General features: G+C 37.8%; 1 protein-coding gene across 3 annotated transcripts in view; it reads right to left on the bottom strand.

Annotated features, from left to right (window-relative positions):
• KCNQ5 (potassium channel, voltage gated KQT-like subfamily Q, member 5) overlaps positions 1-24,504 on the bottom strand; it is a 565,034-nt gene that overhangs the window by 164,198 nt on the left and 376,332 nt on the right. For 2 of the 3 annotated variants that reach the window (XM_011987105.1, XM_011987104.1), the window contains exon 3: positions 73-199. The exons of the other annotated variant lie outside the window; for it this stretch is intronic. In XM_011987105.1, coding sequence (XP_011842495.1) covers positions 73-199 — 127 coding nt within the window. The remainder of the gene's footprint in view (positions 1-72; positions 200-24,504) is intronic. 3 annotated transcript variants of the gene reach the window in all.

Raw genomic sequence — 24,504 nt, 5'->3', positions numbered from 1 at the left:
ATTGCAAAACAGGAGATAGAAGAAAAGAATGTTGGTGTCATCAGTCCAGGTATCTGAGACTCTGATATTCACCTATAACACAGAAGGGCTTTCGAGCAAACCTCAGTCTTCCTTGCCATCCTCTATACCGACAACAGCAACCCGCAGACCAGATTCGAATGATGAACTCCAAACCAAAGACGACAATCATCACGAACTCCTAAAATATCAGATAAGACATATCAGAGAGAAGCATTATGAAGCAAACCACAGTAAGAAGCTCTATGGATATTTTTGGACATTTAGGCACTTTGTCTAAAGGATCTAGTTGTTAATATCTAAAGTTAAGAACATTTCCTTTCTCCAAATCAAACTAAATCTGGAGAGCATTTGAACCTCATACTGTCTGCATTTCCTATCATGGAATGCTCTTCCTTTTCAAGTCACTAATACTTTGCAAATTTGGGAGTCAGTTTCAATACTAAATGTGCAGGCTGAATAATGGATCTCTCTCGTCTGGAATTTATAGTGTAGCTGACTTTAGCTACCCAGTAACATGTGAAATATCCGAAATAAAATAGCGAATCCTGAAATATAATGGCAAGTTTTACAGAAAATAGAGCTTCATTTTGCTGCAAGGAGTGACATAATCTCTAAATCTTCGAGAGTTGTTCTCAGAGAAAAAGAAGCAAATATTTAGAAGTATACTGAATTCTTTCGTTACAGTGTCAAAATCTCCTTAAAAAACAGTAAGTTTCAAAAGTATTACAGTGTGAGACACATATCCTTTGCCAGAAATGAGACCCTGAATCCTTCCGACCTGAAGCTTGTTAATTATTATGCTGCCCTTTGGCAAGAGCTGCTTAGAAAACAACACCTGCTCCAGGAAAATGACTGAGATTATTTAGGAAGAGTTGTGAGTTAACCCTGGGGAAAGGCCAGCTAAAGTGGCTCATTAAACAGTCAGTGATAGAATGAAAAACCAAATGGAATTTGTAAAACGAAAGCATTTCAGGAGCAAGCTTAGCACGGTCATCTTGTTGTCCCTATAGGAACAAGCACTTAATTTATCAAAATTGTTTTTCCTTTAAAAATAATTCCCTTTCTTGTTTTAAAGCAAGGGTTGATTCAACATTTATAACGTAGAACAATATTTATAGATTTTTATCATAATATCTTAATTGTAAAAGTAATATATTGCCTTTATTAAAACTTCCAAACATCACAGAAATAGAAAGCAGAGAAAGTAAACATTCTAACCTACTCCCCACTCTCCCATTCTACTCGCAGGATAAAAACTGTTACCAAATTTATAAAAGTGGCATTTTTGTTGCAAATTTCAGGCAAATGTCTGTTTCTTTAGTTAGAGCATGGGATGATATGCTGCACTTTTGAAAGGACTAGTAGAGCTATCATTCTATCCTTCTTTTATTTTGCACTAAGTAATCCACAAATATTTCTCATGATGGGAAATAAATATCCAATATCATCACTGCTTACTCACCGTTATTCAAAACTACTTATAGGATAAACCTTCAAAAATGACTTTATGCAGATAACCAAAACGAGGGTCAACATACACTCATTAATAATCCGAAGGTTTTGTCTGGTTTTGGCTTTGTTTTGGTTTTGAATGTATATCTGGCTAGTTGAGTCTGTTCCTTTATTAAGGTATATAAAGTGCCAGATCATTTGTTGTTAATCCAGCACATCTTTCCAAATACAGAAAACATACTCAAGCCCAAAATGCCCATGTAGTTGTGCCTGTACCCAACTTAGGTTAAATGGCAGATCCACTTTTTAATCCCTGCCCCTAATTCCTACTTCTGCCAGGACATTTGGAACGCCAGTTGTGAGTACTCATATTATAAGAAAATCCCAAGAAAATCCCAAATGTGGCCTGTGTCCCTGAACACTACTGTGTAGTAATTTTTGTTTTTCATGGAAACAGATGACACCAGTATGTCCACTGTTCTTAACAAACGACAGATGCCCATTGTTCTTAGGTATGTCAAGGTCACTGCACTATTCCTATGTTGCAGTAAGGCAGGATAAATTACATTTACAAGTTCTTTATTCAAGCCCTATTGTTCAGAAATATTGTTTGCTGCTTTTTTTTTTTTAAGGAGGGAGGGAAAAATGACAGGAGAGTCTCAAAATTCATAAAGTGAAACTAATAGGGTTGAAAGGAAAAATAGACAAATGTTAAGTCGTATTTGGGGACTTCATTAACACACCTTATCCTTGCTCAGAACTATGGGCATAGAACTACTAGAAAGAAATTTAACAAGTATGTGAACTATCTGAACAACACATTCAACCTACAGGATCTGACGGATATGAGACATTTCACCTAACATCAGCAGAATACACATTTTTAAAAAGCATCTATGCACATTTATTAAGATAGATTATGTTCTGGGTCATAAACAAATTTCAACAAGTTTAAAAGAATAAAATCAGAATGTGTTCTCAAGCCACAATGGAATAAAACTAGAAATCAATAACAGAAAGACAAGCAAATCTCTAAGCATGTGGAAATTAAACAATATTCTTCTCAGTAATCCATTGGTCAAAGAGAAAGTCTCAAAAAATTAAAAAAATACATTGAACTGAATGAAAATAAAAAATGACATAACAAAATATGTAGGATGTAGTAAAAGAAGTGCTGAGAAGAAAATTTATAGCACTAAATGCTTACATTATAGATGAAGAAAGGTCTCATATTAATAATCTTAGTTCCTACCTCAAGAAATTGGAAAAAGAAGGGTAAAATAAACCCAAAGGAAGAAGACAGAAGGAAATAATATAGAAAAAAGCATAAATTAATGAAACTGAAAACAGGAAAACAATATGGAAAATCCATGTAACAAAAAAGTAGTTCCTTGAGAAAATCAACAAAGTTGATAAATCTCTTTCTTGAAAGCTGACAAAAAATCCCCAATGTCAGGAATGTAATAGGGGATATCACTACAGATTCTACAGCCACTGAAAAAATGAAGGAGTACTATGAGTAACTTTATGCACATACACTTGATAACTTAGGAGAAATGGACCAAATACTGTAAAACTACAAGCTACCAAAACTCAACAAAGAAGAAATAGACAATCTGGGTAGCCCTATAACCTCTAAAGCAATTGAATTGATAGTTAAAATCTCCCCAAACAGAAATGTCCAGGCCAAATGGTTTCACTGGAAAAATCAACCAGACATTTAAATAAGAATATATCATTTTCACACAATTTCTCCCGGAAAATAGAGGAGAAAAAACTTTCTCAATCTTTTTATGAAGTCAGTATTACCCTGACACCAAAACCAGACAAAGACAATAAAATGAAGCAAAACAAAAACTACATACCAATATATATCATAAACTTAGACACAAAAATCCTCAACAAAATATTAGCAAATATTTTTGCTAGTCAATCAGTCAATATATAGGCAAGTAGGATTTATTCCAGGTATGCAAGGCTAGCTCAATGGTTAAACTCAATCAATATAATGCATTATACAATAAAGCTAAGGAAAAAAATATAACCATATAAATTGATGAAGAAATAGCATTTGACAAAATCTAACACCCATTTATGATTAAAAAAACTCTCAGCAACTTAGGAAAAGAGGTTTAACAGTTTAATTAGATAAATAGCATTTACAACAAACCTAACATCATACTTAATAGTGAAAGACTGAATGCTTTTCCCTAATATTAAGAACAACCAAGATGTATATTTTCATCACTCTTATTCAACATAGTATTGTAAGTTATATTAATAGTTGCTGCAATAAACCAAATAAAAGAAAAAAAAAAGGCATGCAGTTTGGAAAGGTAAACATAAAATGGTCTCTATTTACAAATGACATGACTGTCTACAGAAAAATCCAAAGGAATCTACGAAGACACCCTTGAAACGAGTGAGTTCACTAGGGCTGCACGATATATGATCAATGTAAAAAATGAATCATTTCTTTATACTAACAATGATCATATGGAAATGAAAATTAGAAACGATATTATTTATAATAATTCCAAATAAAAATAAAACTTAAATATCCACTTAGAAAAACACACACAGTTTATGTGCATTGAGATTACAAAATGCAGATAAAAGAAATCAGAGAAGACCTAAATAAGTGAGGAGAAATACCGTGTTTATGAATTGGAAGACTCAACATAGTAAAGATGTCAATTCTTCCCAAATTGATCTACAGGTCTAATAAAATTCCTGTCAAAATCTCAGCAATTTTTTTTGGGGGGTAGATACAAACTTATTTTAAAATTTATGTGGAAATGCACAGGACCTGGAATAACTAAAGCAATGCTGTCAAAGAAGAATAAAACAAGATCAATCACTTTACCTGATATTAACGCCTACTATTATAGCTCCAGTAATCAAGACTGTGGATTGGTGGAGGGATAGACATAGAGAACATATAGACATATAGAACAGTGAACAGAATGGAGAATTCAGAACTAGACCCACACAAATATGCTCAATTGATTTGTTTTAAAGGTGAAAAAGCATTTCAATGGAGGAAGAAGAGCCCTCAACAAGTGATGCTGGAAAAATTGAACATCTATAGGCAAAAAAGTGGACCTTAATCTATACTTCCTATCTTATGAAAATCACTTAAAAATGGACCATGGGTTTAAAAATTAAACATAAAATAATAAAACTTGTAGTAAAAAAAAATGGAGACGGCTGGGGGCGGTGGCTCACGCCTGTAATCCCAGCACTTTGGGAGGCCGAGGCAGGCGGATCACGAGGTCAGGAGATCGAGACCATCCTGGCCAACACGGTGAAACTCCGTCTCTACTAAAAATACAAAAAATTAGCCAGGCGCGGTGGTGGGCGCCTGTAGTCCCAGCTATTCGGGAGGCTGAGGCAGGAGAATGGCGTGAACCCGGGAGGCGGAGCTTGCAGTGAGATTGCACCACTGTACTCCAGCCTGGGCGACAGAGTGAGACTCTGCCTCAATAAATAAATAAATAAATAAATAAATAAATAAATAAATAAATTGGAGACACTTTTGGGATTGGGACTAAGCAAAGAGTTCTTAGTCTTGACATCAAAAGCAGAAGTTATAAAAGGAAAAAATGAGAAATCGGATTCCATCAAAAGTAAAAACTTACTCCATGAGAGCCCAGGTACTAAGGATGAAAAGACAAGCCATAGACTGGGAGAAAACGTTTGTAAACCACATATCTGACAAAGGACTAATATCTAAAATATATAAAGAAACCTTAAAACTCAACAGTAAAAAACCAAAACCTCAATTAGAAAATTGGCAAAGATATAAATAGGATATTCATAAAAGAGGACATACATAAAAGAGGTTACATATATGGCAAAGAAGCACATGAAAAGATATTTGACATAATTAGCCATGAGAAAAATGCAAATTAGATTACAATATATCACTACACAGCAAGCAGAATGTATAAAATAAAAAACAGTGGCAAAAAATAGTGACAATACAAAATGCTAGGGAGGATGCAGAGAAGCTGGCCCATTCAAACACTGCTGATGGGAATGTGAAACAGTGTAGTCCCTCTGAGCATGGTAGTTTCTTATAAAATTGGACATATTGTTACCATATGACTCAGCAATTGTACTCTTGGGCATTCATGTCAGAGACATGAAAACTTAGTTTGTACAAAAACCTGTACATGAATGTTCACAGCAGAATTATTCATAATGACCAGACCCCCAAAACAGCACAGATATCCTTCACCATGAGAATGGTTTAACAAGCTCTGTTGCCTCCATACCATGGAATGCTACTCAATAATAAAAATGAATCAACTATTGATACACAGAGTAACATAAATGAATTGCCAGGGAATTATGTTGAGCACAAAAAAAGCCAGTCTTGAAAAGTTATACACTGTATTATTCCATTTATATAACATTTTTGAAATAAAAACATTTCAGATATGGAGAACAGATTAGTGGTTGCTGGCGTCAGGCTGGGGAAGGGAAGAGGTGTGCAAGTGTGAAGGAGAAGGTGGATGTGATTAGAAAGGGGCAACTTGAGAGATCCTCATTACAATGGAATTGTCCAATATCTTGACTGTTGTGTTAGATATACTAATCTCTGCATGTGATAAAACTGTACAGAGCTAATACTGCCCCCTGACCACAAATGTATTCAAGTAAAACTGGAGAAATCTGAATGAGATTTGTGAGCTGTATCAATATTATTATCCTGGTTGTGATATTATACTATAGTTTTACAAAATGTTACCTTTTTGGGAAATTGGGTAAAGTATACACAGGATATGTCTACTATATCTTACAACGGCATGTGAATCTACAATTATCTCAATAACAATTTACATTAAAAAAAGCCATTACCAGCAATCTAGACAATGGGATAGATTCATAAGAGGAAATGTGTTCTTCTTCAAATCCAGATGTTGGGTCTGATCTCACTGTGTTTTGTTTAGAGGTACTCTTTAAATCGCCCTTCGGATGGGGTCTCACTGTTTTATTTTCATATCAGTTGAAAATATAAAAATTTGTTACATTCAATTGAGATTATTTAAATTAGGGCTGGTTCTTCTGACCCTTGCTGGGTAAGCCATGAGACAAGTTCTGGTGCCTTTGCCACTGTACCTCAGGATAAAGCAGTTCATTTTCTCTTGCTTGGTTTTAGTTGAAATAAAATACTCGCTGTTTACTGAAATGGTAGCTAAAGAGATTAGTGAATAATATTCAGAATATTTGACTTATCTGGAGGAAAGCTGTAGTGGAAATTTGATGTTATTAACAATGGTCCTGTCCTTCCTTATTAAGCCCCTAGAAGCTTGGCTTTGATAGCTCTTTACAAAAGCAAAGGCAATCAATGTTTATTATTTTTATCACTTACCTTGCAGGAGTTACAGTGTTTCCTCATTTGTCCTCATACAATTTTGGTAAAATGTAGAAGACCTTTCTTATTTTTCTTAAATGATAGGGAAATTAAGAAGCCTAAGAGGCAGTGGTGGCTGGGGGCGGTGGCTCACGCTTGTAATCCCAGCACTTTGGGAGGCCAAGGCGGGCGGATCATGAGGTTAGGAGATCGAGACCATACTGGCTAACACAGTGAAACCCCATCTCTACTAAAAATACAAAAAATTAGCCGGGCATGGTGGCGGGCTTCTGTAGTCCCAGGTACTCAGGAGGCTGAGGCAGGAGAATGACGTGAACCCAGGAGGTGGAGCTTGCAGTGAGCCGAGATCTCACTGCTGCACTTCAGCCTGGGCAACAGAGCGAGACTCTGTTAAAAAAAAAAAAAAAAAAAAAAAAAAAAGACAGTGGTAGAGCTAGTCCTGAATTTTATCCACAATATGTTTTGAGAATACCAATCCATATTAACCCTCTTTTCCAGACATTAAAGAAGCCTCTTCATATGTCATACCTGAGAACTGTGATTCAATTTAATTGATATATAGAACTCTGCTGTACCATTTGAGGTTTAAATTATGTTCTTGCAGTTATTTTGTTTTTAGCTACTTAAAATTGTTTTAAGCAGATTGATTTTTTGGGTACAAATTCACAATGCTTAAAAACTCATGTTCCAGTTGTTTTCTCATTAATTAACAGCACTGTTCATTAAAACACAGTGACCTTTGTCTAATCTACAAGCTGTCTTCTGTGACCATTAGTTTTTTTCTGGTTTTATGCCATCAAATAGCATTTTCGTGAAGATGAAATGCCGACATTATAAACCCTGTGACATTTGCACCAATTCTTGAAGAGCTGTGGCTAATTAGACATACATAATTAGAACTATTGCTTTTATTCAGAATATCAACATAATCAATTCCCAGCTATTTTTGTTCCTTTTTGTGTGTGTGCATATACTTAAAGTAACATAGGGCTAGCAGATCAGCACGCCTCTTTACATAATCCCTGCAGGGAAAGAATTTGTGACGTAAACTGCATCGTAAAACGCAAAAAAAGAAGGCATCAGTCAGAAGGGTTGCAGTTATAATTCTATGTAATGTGGAAAATTCTACTAGTATAACACATATTAGGGGAATGAAATTAAGATCCAGCGACGGCTCCAAACTTAAATCAAAATGTGGAAATATACAAAAGTAAATTATCTTCCGGAATTTTGTCTCTTTGGAGAGCAGAAAAATATCCTAAAAACATGCTTACTAGCCATAACTTACAGAATATCACATACCATCATCAATCTAGCTAGCTTTCAAACTTCTCCTTACTTTTTGGGAAGGTATATTAGTGTATTGGAAGAGAATTTGAGGGAATGAATGTTTTTACCAAAGGGACTAATTTGACCTGGAGTTGCGGACACATGGATATTTACAGAATCATTGCTGCACAGAGGTGGTTGTGAGAGCATGACAGAACTTCACTAAGTTGGCTAGTAGACACTTCGTGGGGTGGGTATGGGGAGAAGAGGGTCATAGAGGTAGGAGTGGGGTGGAGATGGGGGAAATTAGATTAAGGTGTGAAGGGGTATGGACGCTTCCTGCCTTGGAGAAAAATGACTGAGGTTGTTTTGACAGACTGTCACTGCAGCTAGCCTCATTGACTGGAAGTCTTAGGAAGATATAGATGAATTTGAGTAGCTCCAGCAAAATCTAGTGTCTTAGTAGGTCTTCCCCCTTGGGATTAGTTGATTCCTGAATTTTCTTTATAAATGATTTATCCATTCAAGTTTTTCACACCTGTTAATATATAAATCTGCTCCTGAAAAGTAATTCATTTAACCATACCTAAATAACAACGTTCATTTATCCCAGAGGTTCTTCAGAAGATCATAGGGAGGACAATAGTTTGAAAATGCTCCATTTCAAATGACTGATTGACACTTTGTTACTAAGGAAGGATCAAGGCTGGTTTTTATCAGGTATTGAGGCCATGAGTTGAGACCATATGGGCTGGAGGCAGGAAGTGGATGCCCCCTTCTTGGGGAAAAGAGTTGGGAACAGCAGGACATTCCTGGTTTACCCCTAGCTGCCTACCTGGAGTGGCCCTATGCACCCCAGTTACTAGTTGGGATGCCATGATGAGAGGACTTTTGTCCTCTCTTGTGGTGATTTTAGATTCTTAGGGATGGGTTGGCTCTTAGCAGCTATAATGCCTGCCTAGCATGAGCAGCCACCCAGATGATCCCTTCTGTGTTTACGTTTTATGTTCTGTAAGTCACATCTGCATCAGGGCACAGGATATCTTAGGCTTTCCCCTTTACCTGCCACAGGTGAAGTCTGCCCATGGGGCCAAGCTGAAGTGGTGCCCTTTGTGGAGGAGCCTCGCTGAGGTTTTTTTGGTTGTCCATCCTCCCCCATCCGAAACCTATTTATACCTTAATTGGTTTGAGGTTTCTATTTGGGCGTGTCTGCATGCCCAAATGATTCATGTCTGAATCATAAACACCAAGCTGGAAACATTGAAAATGGCTTGCTGCACCTTGAACTGGACCCAGATACCTATTCTGTTATGATTTTGTAAAATAATCACAAATTAACCAATTCAACTTAGAATCAAAGCTGAATGTCCTGAATCAGATCAAAATGGAAACATCAAAAGAGTCTCCAAAATGAATGAAATCAAACCAAGTTTTCATTTGATTCAAATTGCTAATTTGTCTACTTCTCACTAATCTAGAGGCTTTTCTTCCTCTTAAGAACTACATGAGGCCGGGAGCAGTGGTTCACGCCCGTAATCTCAGCAGTTTGGGAGACCGACGTGAGCGGATCACCTGAGGTCAGGAGTTCGAGATCAGTCTGGTTAACATGGTGAAATCTGGTCTCTACTAAAAATACAAAAATTAACCAGGCATGGTGACAGGCACCTGTAATCCCAGCTACTCAGGAGGCTGACGCAGAAGAATCACTTGAACTGGGGAGGTGGAGGTTGCAGTGAGCCGAGATCAAAATTAAAATTTAAGATACACAAATTTAAATAAAATTCCTTAAAACAAACAAGTATTTCTATTTAGAGAGCTATCCTGACCTTGAGAAATAACTACATGTCAGCCAAGTTGACTATAGAGCAAATCTTATCTTCTCATATTGGTGATATTTGTCCTGTGAATTGAAGTGGACCCTTGTGTCAAGACAAGAGATAGTACGGCTTCCGTGCTACTGAGAGTGACAGGCAGGTCAGGGCTGGGCATGTTCTTAGAGAACTCCCAGAATTTTTACCTTTTCTTACTGAGGAGTTATGTCTCCGTTCTTACAGCTGCCCTTCTTTGGACCAAAGGAATTGCTCTTACACTGGGAGATCCCTTGATTTCCAGAAAATCTGCTTCTTCCTTCTTCCTTGAGGGTATTTACAGAGTTTAGCATAACTAACTGCTCTACAATGTTGACTTTATTCCTAGATATTCTGCTTTTCATGAATTTGTTTTATAAATGTCTACTGAATACCATAAACATGCAGGATATAAAGATCAGCAATGTGTTCTGTCACCCTCGAGGAGTTTATAATCTATTGGGGAAGATAAGCCACACGACTAGACAACTCACAAAACCATGTGCCAGAAGTTCTGCTGAGTGGTGGTTTCTAGAGAACTGCTTTACCTATTATCATAGCTCCTCTTCCGAGAGCAGGCCCTAGCCAAATGTTTGTCGAAGTTGCCTTCAGTTCAAGGCTTCAGGCTCAGCAAAACCCAATTAGCATACTGTTTCATTAATCTATTAAAATCAAAATTCTCAAAAAGAACTAGCTGGAGGTGGAAACATGAGAATAAGTTAATTGGCCTATGATTTTCATTTCTGACCTGTCTATTCAGCTTTATGACACTAATTACAATGAGAGGGCGAATGGCTTCTTACTGCAAGACGTCTTAGTGACAGTGTAGGCTTATTTTGATTAATGTAAGCTGGAGGACAGTAACTACCTAATTTCACTCCTATGGTTTATACCACTGAATGATTATATTTTCATTTGTTGTTACCCGATATCTCTTCTCTTTTTACATTTTACTAGCCTGAAAGGATTTTTCACTAATGGTTACACCATAGTTCTTAAGACAAGCTGCTGGGGGAAAGAAAGTGAGAGACAGTTTATCCCTTTTATTTGAGCATATGTTAGGCAGAATCTCCAAATGTCTTAGTTCTTGGAGAATACGGAACTTCAGGGTGGAGCCAGGTGGCTCCTGAAGGCTAAGCAGAAGTGGTCAGTGTGTTTTATTTACTCAGGAGCTAAGAAAGCAAAGGCTGTGTTGATGAAGGGGTAGAACTCAGAAAAGCTCAACCGGTTGAGCTGTCAGTGGGGAAGACATTCTGCTTGTTGGTAGAATGTGAAAAACCTGGAAGAAATGGAAACCTTTGGGATCATGGCTTTCAGAGGAGAAAAGGCTATCGGCAGGGTAGTGTTGGAGTCCTGTAGAAATCAGATACAATCTTGCTTTCTTTCCATGCCCCTAGGTTTCTTGTGGACCGACATGTGCCACTGGGAGAAATCTCCCTGCCTCCTCAGGTCATTTGGCCAATTTCCTTCTAGACTTCCTAGCAAAACAGAAAACATTTTGAATCAAAACCTAGTCTTGCCTTCCTCCTCTTCTATATATGATGATTATTTTCCTTTATAAGCACCAAAGTGCATTTTATTACCTAAGATTATTTATTTTTCCAATGACCAAAGTATATATTATTGGTGTAAATGTACTTGGTGGCAATATGAATAATATCCTTTGGTGAGCTTTGAGAGGTAGGAAAACACACCTTTCTGTGCATATTGCATGCACACTAATATGCTCACTTGATTTCAGAACTTGATATGGAAACTCAGTCAGTTAGGCTCATGCAAAAGGACAGGAAACGCAAAAATCTCAGAATAAAAACTGACAGGAGGCCCTATTAACAGAACATATCACCACAAATAGAAACCGCATATTAGCTCTCAGTGCAATTTCTAATAAACATAAAGAAGTTAACTATCCTCAAAGTATATAAATCAATGGTATTGTAACAATATTCCATTAATCACACTTTCAAAATTAAGAAAAATTTAAAGTTTTCTGCCGCTTTGAACAACTAGATCACAAAGAAAAATCAAATATATGCAGGATCTTTTATTTTAATAATTTCAATTTTATTAACCATGTGAATCTTCACAGTGTATTCTTCATGAAATCTGTCATGATTCTGGGCTATTTATTTATATCTCTAATTGTTTCCAGTCATCCATCAAAATCATTCAAGACCATTCATGCCATAAATCAAGTATACTCTTAAATTGAGTAAGATGAAGGGCCTGATCAGAGATAATCTTGAACTAATTTAATGAGCTCTTCTGCTTGTTGTTCATTTGAACCATTAAACAATAGATTACAATGTTTCTATACTGGCTTAAAAAAAAACTGAGTTGAGGATAAAAACAAGAGAACTACCAGGGCAATTTCCAAGTGTTTTAGAATGCATTTTTTTTTAATGCTCCCTAAGCATAACACATAGCACATGGCAAATATTTAGCAGTTAGATTTAATGGTGAATTATCCTGACAGCTGAATCCAGGAATTCATGGGAGCATCCTTTGTTTCTATCATAATCTGTTTCTCTGTTGTGTTATTTACCAAGCTACATTCTGATTCCCATTTGTTTTTCAAAAGTTTCCCTGCTGGAGAGAAAATGCCGTGCATGCTAAGTGTAGCCTTTATCTCTGATAGAGATGACTCCTACTCTACATAAGCCATCACTCTTATTTGCTCACAGTAGTGTTTGGAATATTATTGCTGTCATACACCTCTGCTCACATCATCAATATATCTTAATTAATACATCACTGCCTGCTTGCCACCCATTATGCACACACACTTGCCAAACAACCTCTGATGGGTGATGGCCTCCATCCACAGCAGGATGAATTGCCATTGCTTGAATTGATTTGGAAAATCACTTAGTATAGGAGGAAACTGATCTGCCACAGTAACTTGAAACCCTCCTCTACTCTTCTGCTCCTTTATTTGGTTGTAGACTTATTCCTACCTGGCAACATGACACTTGATTTGGAGACTATGGTAGTAGTTTAATGATATATGAGAGGACTGATTCACAATTTTAACTAATAAAGCATCCTGTACACAACTAGTGACCAAAGCCATGGAAATATAGACCCATATATTGAATTTACAGGACATTAACAAGAAATAAGCTCTGGGCAAAAATAAGTGTCTGTTCAGAACTAAGAGTCTGCCCAGAAAAGAACGCATTGGAGAGAGAAAGTGCACTTCTTACTATTTCCTAAGCAGCATGGGATGCCTGAATAGATGTAAAGTGATACAGCAGTGTCAAGTTGACCTTTTGTAAAATCTAGACAAAGAAGTCCTGGAGCAAGGTGCACAGGAAGCAAATTTACAGCCTGGCTCAGAGTGAATGGGGTGGCTGGGCTGAAGGAAAAAGGAACAAGGAACCCACAGCAGTGGATTCTCCTCTTGAAAAAAGGAGAACTCTGAAAAATTTCCTAAGCTGAAAGGGAAACAACTCTTGCCTCTCTCTTGTTTGCATCCCTTTTTTCGTCCTTGCTTACATTCCAGGCCAGCCATGAAGCCTCGAGGGAGGAAATGCTCTCACGCCTCCCTACAGGACTGTCTTGTCATGGTGGAAGCCCCAAGCATCTCTCTGCAGTGTGGGAGCTGGGGAGACTGCTGCTCCATATTTTGGCAAGCAGGGAATAGAACTGTATTAAAGCAAGCATTTTTCCCCCATAATAAAGTTTCTAAAGTCACCGAAAGTACAGTGTCCCCCAGCCCCATATCTTGGCAGGCAGGGAATAGAATTGTACTAAGGCAAGAATTTTTTCCCCCCATAATAAAGAGTATCTAGAGTCACTGAAAGTACAGTATTCAAAGACTGGTTTATATATCCAAGATTGGTATCTCATCAGAGACTATAAATTGTTTACACTGTTGAAAATTCCCATTTTTACAACTTCTTCTGTTTTATTACGCTACTTGTTTGCATAGTAAATACGGATTCAATGGAATCTTATCTTCTTCCATAACACTAATACACTTCATCACTTCCATTCAGACTCCATTAATTCAGAATTTGTGATTATACCACTAGAGTTTGGGTGATGATTATTTTTGTATCATTTATTTAAAGAGGATTTACTAGGCAAATTCAGAACAGAAATGAGAGGACAAGGGGGAAGATTTAGCATATTTAAGAGGAAACACTTTTCAAGACCCTTAATAGCACTTATTTGCATTTAAACAATTAATGGAATAATTAAAATCAAGCCATCTCATTAATTAAAGGAAACCCAGCAGGATCTTTATTTGGCAACAGTTTGTTAGCAGAGATTCCCTAAGTATTGACTCAAAGGAAAATTGATAGGAGATGTGCCTCCTCCCAAATGCTAATTACCCCCTTTCAATCATCTTAAATGTTTCCCAAACATTGAAGTAATCATTCCAATAAGCTACAGCTAGTTGTATAAATTAGTATGCAAATATGTGTCAGTCTGTCCCACAGGTAAGCTCCAGTTTCCTGCAATCTGTGGAGGCAGCCCTTAGCCTAGCAAAGCATAGCAAGCTGGAACAGAAGGAAGGGTCTACCGCTGATCCAAGGGGTTTGAGATTCATTTCCACAGCCCTATCTTCACTAGTTCCTTGATCTGTATTTGCATATTCTGTTTTGATCCTTTTCATACTTCCACTAAAAGGTAGACCTATCCCAGTAGATAAGGCCTACTTGTCTCTTTCTCCTTGATACTGGCTTCTAAATAACTAATAAGCTACAAGTTTTGGGGAAGCAAAGGGCCAGCACAGTGACTTCACTGGGTCAATGTCAAACACTGGGATCATTAATTTGATCAGAGTGGGACGCTCAGGACCAAGTGCAGAAAAACTGGTTTCCACTATATCTCATTCATTCATTTAGCAGAGGCCAGGGGATAGAAGCATGGAGGGGCCCTGCCACTTCTGGAATGTGTACAATTTAACTTAACCTCTCTGTGCCTCAGTTTTTTTTCTATAAAATTAGAATGAAAAATCCATTCTTAACAGGGTTGTTACCAGACTTTAAATGAATAAGTATTTTTACAGTGCTTAGAACAGTACCCGATACATAGAAATCACTTTAACTCTGTTAAACAAAATAAGTCCACTCATTGAATATTTGCTGAGTGCTTACTATGAGCCAGGTGCTCTTCTAAATGCTGGGATACAGAAGTGGACAGAGTAAATATATCTGTGTCCACTTGATGTTTCTAGTGGAGGCAAGCAGATAACATAATGAACAAGTACACTGGAATACAGAAAGATAGAGCATTGGAAGATAACTGCTATAGAGAGTGATAAAAGAGGATGAAGGTGCTTGGAAGAGCTGGAAGTTTTCCAGCTTTAAATAGGAGCAGGGTAGGCCTTTTGGAGCAAATTCAAAGTTAATAAGGGAGCCAAGCAGATATCTGATGAAAGAAGTTTCAAGACAGAAGGATCAGTTGGTGCAAAAACTCTGAGTGTGAATGAGGAACAAGAAGACTGGGGTGGCTGAAGTAGACTGGGTAAAAGGAGAGGGACAGGAGGTGAGGCTATCTGGGAATGGCTGACTAGACTGTGTCCCTACAGAGTTTTTAGGTCACTGTAAGAACTTTGGCTTTTACTCTGCAAGAAAAGGGGAGTACACTGCAGGACAAAGGCCTTGGGCAGAAGTTTGGATTTGTGCTCTGACCACAGCTGCTCTCATCCCTCACCAGGTTTTGGTAGACACAGAAGATCCCTCTGAAAGGAATGGGCACCTGGAGATGATCCGAGGATCAGGGCATGGAAACTGGGACAAGATTCATAAGTATGTCTATTCTAGGCGAGGGAATAGGAATGAGAATCTAAGCTAAGAACAAGGCATTCCCTGATGCGTGCTAAAAGCAGAAGCTTGAAAATATAAATATCATATCCTCATTAGATGATTTTTCATAATTATGAGAACCTTCAAGTGAATACTATTCTGCTCACTGCCAAGTGCCAACCCACAGCTACTCAGCCCTGGTCCTCAACGTGGCCATGAACGGACACGTTTCCAAGAATGTCTTTGAGGAGATGAGAAACAATGTGATATTTGGTATTGTTTACTGGCAATAAAGGAAAGAAAAACAGCAGATATAGGAAGAACTATCTTATACTTGATTTTTATATACTTTCCAAAATACATTTAAACGGGAATTCAGAACACTTGAATTTTTTTTTTTTTTTTTTTTTTTTTTGAGACGGAGTTTTGCTCTTGTCGCCCAGGCTGGAGTGCAGTGGGGTAATCTCGGCTCACTGCAACCTCTGCCTCCTGGCTCAAGTGATCCTCCTGCCTCAGCTTCCCGAGTAGCTGGGATTACAGGTGCGTGCCACCATGCCCAGCTAATTTTTTTGTATTTTTAGTAGAGATGGGTTTTTGTCATGTTGGGCACGCTGTTCTCGAACTTCTGACTTCAGGTGGTCCGCCCACCTCAGTCTCCCAAAGTTCTGGGATTACAGGCATGAGCCACCGTGCCTGGCTGAAATGTTTTTATTTATAAGTTTGTAGAATGCTTGCTTATCTTGTTCAACTGCTCAATTTCTTCTGCTGGAAAATCTACAGTATCAATTATGTTGCCACAGTTTTGGTAAAATTGCCATCCTTTCCTCCAATTTTCACAAATGTCTGGTTCAGATGTCTTTGGAATATGACAATAGACAGAATTAGATCACTTTTCACTTTTTCTGGCATGTAAGCCAAAGCTGGGGAGAAGAGGCTTTGAATTTATCTTATCTTCTGACTTTAGCACTGCGTGTAAAGGAGTGGCCATAAAGTGAGAATATTACTAAGGAAGTTAGGGATATAATAGTTCTCTCTTTCCCTGGCTCTCAATCAAATGTTGAGTGTTCAAAATATTAAGAAAAGCATATGGCTTATAATTGATACTATTACTTAACTGAAATCTTTGAGTATTGAGGAGAGACACTGTGCTGGCAGGAAGGTGGGCAGTGGGATGACTATTGTCATGCAGAATGCACTAAACATTTATAGGCTAGGCCTTGATTCATACCAGTCGAATGTCGTTATTTGCTTTGGTCACATTTTGTCTGTTGGAAAGAGAATCTCCTTGAATAATGTTTTTGTTCATCTGAAATGTCAGTCTTATAAAAAGCTGCTAGTCACTATAGTGGTTAGAAATTTCCATCTTATAATTAAAAAAAAAGTTGTTGGCAGTTGAAAGAAACATAAAACTGAATTATGACTCTGGCTAGAGTCAAATTATGTTAAGATTTTATTTCATTACTCTATATTTCTGAATATTACTGAGTCAAGAGAAAGAGTAATCCCTAATTTCAGATGAATTTTTTTTTCTTGGAGATTTTCCCAAGTAATTAATTTTTCTCTTTTGCTTTCCTGCCCTCATCTGCTGCAAACCCCAAACTTTGAGATCTACCTGTCTATCTATCTATTTCCTATCTATCTATCTATCTATCTATCTATCTATCTATCTATCTATCTATCTATTATCTATCTATCTATCTATCTATCTATCTATCTATCTATCTATCTATCTATCATCTCTGTTGATGGCATATCAAGGGAGGTTCAGATATGTGGGTAAGCTAAGGTTATTTTTTTTTCGTTTAATTACCTTGTCCTTTGAAATCATTCTGTCCTAATGATGCAGGTGCTTGTGCCAGTGGTTGAACTCCTATATTGATATTTGCTGCTCAGGTATTTGGCCAGGATTATTTAAGCCAGAGGCTGAAGGGTAAAGACTGGCTGCTTACATATTACATAATAGCTTATGTAATAGCTATTACGTAATAGCTTAGGTGAGTGGTTGTCAAGAGCAAGCCATTCCCTTTGATGCATTAGGAGGCAATTTTGATTGATCCAGTAATTATTGGAAAGAGAATTGACATTTGGGGATGATGCTAGTTTCCTGCAAACAATGATATTTATGTAGATTAAAAAAACACTAAACCTTCCCAGGTGCTCCATTTCTTGGAGAATTCCATCCCTTTGTCCTTCAGGAAAATTGTTAGTAGCAGGTGATTGCAATTACCCTAAAGATTTCTGGTTTTTTATCCTAGATAAAAAATGGTTTAAGAATGGTTCCCAGTGAGCTCTTTAAAAAAATTGATTTCAATGAGTCCTCAATGCAATGGTAATCCATAGCTCTTTCAAAGGAAGAAGACTCCATCCCCAATTTTGCTTCTGTCATCCAGGACTGCCAGGACTTTGGATGAAGACTGCTGTAAACTAATACTCTAACCAGTTAAATGCTAGCATTGAAAACGATGCAGTTGTTAAGCCATGTCTTGGGAAGGCACCTGATGAAATGCCTCAAGTCTAAATTTTAACAGAAGCACTGCTTTAAATGAAGGTTCCTAGGGGCTTGATACAAAAATGAAGAGTGTTAATATTGGGTCTGTTTTCAGAGTGTTTTCCTCATCATAATGGTGGCTACTCTTTCCTTATCCATTTTTTTTTCACTCTCCACCTCACAAGGTCCCTTCATTTTCCCTACGTAGCCATGATCTCCAAATCCAGACTCCCTCATCTCCTGGACTATAGGTAAATATTTCCAACACCTTCTGATGGTCCCCAAATGAATCAAATGTAATATATTTAAAACCAGCCTATCTCTCCTCTGAAATTGTTGAGCACTGTGTGTTCTTAGTCTCAGCTGATGTCATCACTATCTGACCATGCCCCAAAATCAGAAAGTGCAGAAATCCTCACCCCCAGTCTCTCACCTCAAACACCACCCCTTGATGGCTTAGCCTCAGAAATGTTCTATGAATTCAGTTTTTCTTCTCCATCTTTTCTGCCTCTATTTTGGTCCTGATGCTCATTATGTAGCTTTTGGGCAATGTAGCAGCTTCCATTCCTTCCTGCCCTCCACTATTCCTTCTCCATTCCAATTATTCCTCAAGACATAGTCAGAATTATCTTTCTCAAAACCAAATTTGATCAGGTTATTGTGCTACTTAAGGACCTCCTTTCAGTTTCCAATCACTTACAGCATAAAATTCAAATAACTGTACTCAGAAGAGTAGGTTCTTCTCGGTTTCTATCTTCCTTTGAGCTTCTGTTCATCTACCTGACCCCCATAAAATCTAGCCAGACTGACCAAGACCTTTGTGATGCTAGAACCACCTCAAATGTCTCCATCTATGGAAGCTTCCTTCAATTGCCAGTGGAAATGAGTCCCTTCCTCTCTTGTAACCAATTAGGCTCCCATTCTACTTACTTTAGGTCCTCTCATTTAAGCGTGAATGAGGTCAGGAATGAGCTAGGACACTGAACTTAGAACCAGTGGGCACTCAAGAAATGCTTGGTTAATGCATTTTTTTTTTTTTTTCCAGAGACAGATACTCATTCTATCACCCAGGGTGGCGTGCAGTGGCATAATCATAGCTCACTGCAGCCTTGAACTCCTGGGCTCAAGCAGTCCTCCCACTTTAGCCTTCTGAGTAGCTAGGACTATAGGCATGTGCTAGATGAAGTCTTACTCTGTTGCTCAGGCTGGTCTCGGGGTTTTGGCCTTAAGTGATCCCCTTTCCTCAGCATTCCAAGTTGCTGGGATTATGGGCATGAGCCACTTTAAAAGCAAAATATGTGTCAAAAGTGAAAAACAAAAGTATCATGTGAGGTCTGAGGAGGGACTGATAACTATGTTTTAGTTTGACTAGGCTCGGTTGATCTAAAATGTTATAGGAAGCTGTTTGAAGACACTAATCTTTTTTTTTTTTTTTTTTTGCCTCTAGAGATCACTAGTGAATCATTTGGTTATTACTAAATTAGTTTTTAATTAAAATATGTTAGTGTTGAATAATTGGCTAGGTCTTTGCAGTAATTCTTGTTATATGATCTTACGCATTTTTAATGTTGGCTACAGACTCATGTTATACTATTATTCTTTAATGTTAATGATTATACTGCCTTGATATTAGATTAGCATATTTGCTTTAATAACATAAATGATTGATTATCCCAGACTCAGAAGGGTAAGTGAATCTCAGAAAAAAATGAGGAAGAGTGAAAAAAAAAGAAGCACAAAATGAGCGAATAATCACTTTATTTTAGACTTTGAAACTTGTGTTCCACATTACTTAATTACAGTTGCCTTTATAGATCTTCCAGATGAGTGAAAAATTGTTTTTGGAATTTAATATTGCGAAAATTACAAGATTAATTGAAACCAGAGTATTTTAATGTCTCCATGGAGGCACTGAACCTGTATACTTATTTATTAAAAAGCTTGCTATTAGTACAGGAGAGAAAAACCTGAATCTACTCATTCAGTTCAAGCAGTTGATAGTTTTATCTTGCATCTCTTTTGCTCCAGGCACTGAATACCTATTTTGTTCTAGGTACTGTGGCTAAAGTGATGAACAAAACAACAAGCGTCCACTCTTATGGAGCTTATGCGCTGATGTATAATAAAACCAATAATGAAAGACAATAACAAATACGCCAGCGAACATCAAATAGTGATAAATTCTATAAAGACAAAAAAACAGGAATACATGTGGAGAATCACTGCTGGCTTCCTTAGATTGAATGGTCAGGTTATTCACATAGGTATTGAGCATCTCCTGTATGCTAAGTACTGTGATACATACTAGGAAATACATAGACTACAAACAAATAGTTCCTATTCTTATGTAGTTTTCAATCTAACAGAAATAAAAGTATGTATGGAAACCAACAACTGTAGCAGAGTATGATAAACACTGTTACAGACCATCCACTGCTACAGACCATTCCCTTTGTGCTGTGTTGAACCCCAGAACACAAGGGAAGCGAATGTAACAACTCCTGGAGAGTCAGGGAAAACTTTCAAGAAGAGAGCGAGCTGAGAATTAATAAATGGATAGGAATTACTAACATGGTGAAGGGAAGTGGTAGAACTGGGTTTTTCAAATAGAAGGAACATTATTTTTAAAGGCACAGAGACAGTGTACATGAAAAATATGAATGGTTTAGTATTGCTGGAGTGTATCATATGACTGTGTGTGTGAGCATGTGTGCGTGTGCACACGCACTGGTGCATATGTGGGTACCTTCAAGGGAAATTGGTGCAGAAATTAGCCTAGAGATGTAGGAAAGATCAGGATGTGAGAAGCCTATGTGTAGCAAGGTGTGATACTGTGAAATACACAGTATATTTGGTCTTCCTCCTTATTTCCTGGCATATAACTCTTAAAATCCTTAGAATCTTCAAAGTGATAAGTGTCTTTTTGTATGAATTGACTGGTGGCTGGAAACCCCTAGGCAGCTTCAGGATGGAGGCTGGTCACCAGAAAGACCAAGACAGGGTTAGAGGGTTGGAACTTTTAATCCCACCACCCAACCTCCAAGGAGGGGAAAGGGGCTGAAGGTTAAGTTGATCATCAGTGGCCAATGATTTAATCAATCATGTCTATGTAATGAAGCACCCTCCATAAAAATAAAAGAGGACAAGGTTTGAAGAACTTCTGTACAGATGAACATCTGAAGATTCCTGGAGGATGGCGTGCCCAGGAAGGGCATAGAATCTTGGCACCCCTTCCTACATAACCTTGCCCTACGCATCTCTTCATCTGTATCCTTTGTAACATCCTTTATAATAAGCTGGTGAATGAAATAAGTGTTTCCCTGAGTTCTGTGAGCCATTCCAGCAAATTAATTGAGCCCAAGAGACGGTCACGAGAACTCTGATCTATAGCTGATTGGTTGGAAGCACAGGTAAGAGAGCAAATCTAAAGCTTGCAATTGGCATCTGAAAGTTGGGTCAGTCTCGTGGGACTGAGCCACAAGATCTGTGGGATGTGACGCTATCTCCAGGTAGATAGTATCAGAACTGAATTGAATTAGAGAACATGCAGCTGGCACTGTAGAACTGATCACTTGCTTTGCATGTAGCGAAAACTCCCCACACATCTGGTGTAAGAAGTGTTCTGTGTTGTGAGTGGACAGATAAAAGGCTTTGTTTTTTCCTCTTTGATAAGGTAAGAATTAAATTTTTTAATTCTAAAAAATACTTGGAATTTTACTGTGGGTTAAAAATAGGAAAAGACAGAATGATCCCAATGTTATAGGTGTTATGCACTAAGAAAATGTCAACATACGTAAATAAGTGAAAAAGAAAGTTTATAATTATTAAATCAGATTATCTTATATTTTTAATAAAATATTGTTTGTGCTATAGTAATAGCTGTAAAATTTGTTTCTAACTTTAACATCCTATAACATTGTTTTTCAATCTAAACTGCCTGATAGTTTCCTTTATTCAAATTTATGCCAATTTAAAAAATTTGAACTTTTGATAAATAGGTTTGTAAAGCTTAAAGATTTCTTTAATATAGCTGGATAAAGGGGAGTAGAAAAGTTTGATTGGATGAAGAATACTCCAAACCATGTACTGATGCAGGTTTTATCCTTTTGATTTATGGGACCTAAGGATGACACCCCCCAAACTTAGCTTGTGTTGTTGATGTCTTTCACTTGAAAAGCCTGCATTATCCATCAGAATACAGTGTGCTTTTGAATAGGCAGAATGGGTGAACTCTATCCACTTAAATATGGGCTTTCCTGCCACAATTGCCATATATACATTGCTGGAAAACCCAGTTTGGGGCAATATTTCACACTAAAAAGAACAGGGCTTATGATAAAAATAGAATTCGACCAAACCACTCTAAACCTAGGAAACTTTGTAAACAGAGACCTAACAAAAACAATTCTAATAAGATAAAAGTACAGTTAAAAAGGCATGTCAAATTCTAATAAGGAAATGCTGGAGTAATCTTGGCCTTCACTAACACGTAGGTGAAGAGAGCTTGATGGACTGGGATGTTGGTAAATATTCAGGCTGCTGCATTATGGAGATAAGGTCACCCTATCATATGTCACAGGTAGAGAGAGGTGTTGGCTTTGCATACAATGTGGTGATGCTAATGATGGATTACTTCTGTTCATCGTCTATGTTTGTGTCTTCTGCACAAGACTGGGAAGATCTGCCTAAGTAACTTCCAAGGAAGAGCAGGTATCCAAAATAAAGAAGGCAGACATAGTAGTACTGCATTCCTTCAAGCTTGGTGCATTCAGGTAGGCCAGTGTGTTGTATGTTGAGTTGCTGTTATAAGAGAAAAATAATCTCTGACTTCTGTGTTACATTGACATCATGATTGTAAGCACAATTTCATAAATTGTGGATGAGGTAACTTGCATTAGGGAAACTTAAGGTAGCAGATTGACTGTATTTGCATAATACACCACATTCTCCATCTGATTTAACTAGGAAAATAATTTTAAAGAATCATCACAGACAGGGATGGGGACTATATGAGTATCTCAGTGTACAGCTGTTATATAATGTATGCCATGCCTCTGGCTCACAGCATACCTGGTAGGTCCTTAGTGAATATTTGATTAGTGAATAAATGAATTAATGAATCAATGAACAGCTCAAGATAAAAAAAAAACCTGCAAAAGTGACTCAAGGAAACGTTTGTCCTCACAGTGTTGGGGTTTCGAAGGACACAGCTCGACCTCTATCCTAGAGCTCTCCAAAGCTCTTTCTTGGACTCTACAAACTGACAAGCTTCCCAGCCTCATCACACAGCCCATTTGCCTCAGCCAGTTGTATGCACATCCCTGCCTGGCTACAGTGACCCTGAGCATCCAATTCTCCATGGCTGTAGGCTATAGGTCAAGACCAGAAAGTGACTCAGAAAGGAGCCTATGGGAGAGAAGCAGATGGGTTAACTGACAGGCAGAGAAACCTCCAGACTCACAGAGGTGTAATTAACTCACAAATTCTCCAGTCATTATTATCATTAAGTCAAAGAATGCCCCCCAGCCCTTCTTCACTTCTACATAAACTCCTCCAGCATAATATGTTGGGATTTCTCTTTCTTTTAAGGTTACATTTGATGTTATTCATACTTGATGTCACCTGATTTAAAAAATAACTTTCAGGAGAGTAAGGGGTGGGGAATGAGAACCAGAGTGAGTCCTCCCTCCTGCTCTGCACTCCTAGGGGTGGTCCTCTTTTACTTTCTACCCTCCTGGTCTCCCCTGAGAGCTGTTTTGGTCTGGAGTTTCCATTTCTTTGTTAAGACTCTTCTGCAGTGTTCTTTCGTGAGGAGGGCTTTCCAGGTTTTCCCAGGATGCTGAGACCTTGCGGCACTGAATCTCCCTCAATTAGTCTTCAGTGAGCCAAGGCTGGAGGGCCTGTAACACTTGCACAGTCTCTTTTCTGTTCTCCATTTTCCAGTAATGTTCTGTGTATTCATTGTGATTTATAGCCCTGGAGGGAGCCAGGTCTGCAGCGTTTTCATTGAATCCAGCCTGTAATGTTGTTTGTCAAGCTGCCATTTACAGCTTGGAAAATTTTTCTCTAATCTACTTTGCAGAGGCATGATGTGTCTTCTCACTTTAGTTGTAACCCCTGGTGTGTATGCCTGCGTGGAGAACAGTGGGACCTACCCTATTGCTTCCAGCTTTTGGCTTTGTACAGTACCAAAACAATATTCAATATATAGGCACGATCAGTAGTAACCTATATTGAAAATAGTTTTTGATCATCTCATTTGTGATCTCCAAGATAAAAAAATGA

The sequence above is a fragment of the Mandrillus leucophaeus genome, unplaced genomic scaffold (genome assembly GCF_000951045.1).
Source record: "Mandrillus leucophaeus isolate KB7577 unplaced genomic scaffold, Mleu.le_1.0 Scaffold300, whole genome shotgun sequence".
In the NCBI taxonomy this organism is placed as follows: Eukaryota; Metazoa; Chordata; class Mammalia; order Primates; family Cercopithecidae; genus Mandrillus; species Mandrillus leucophaeus.
Note: the sequence above shows the minus strand (reverse complement) of the source record. Positions and strands in the feature narration are given on the sequence as shown.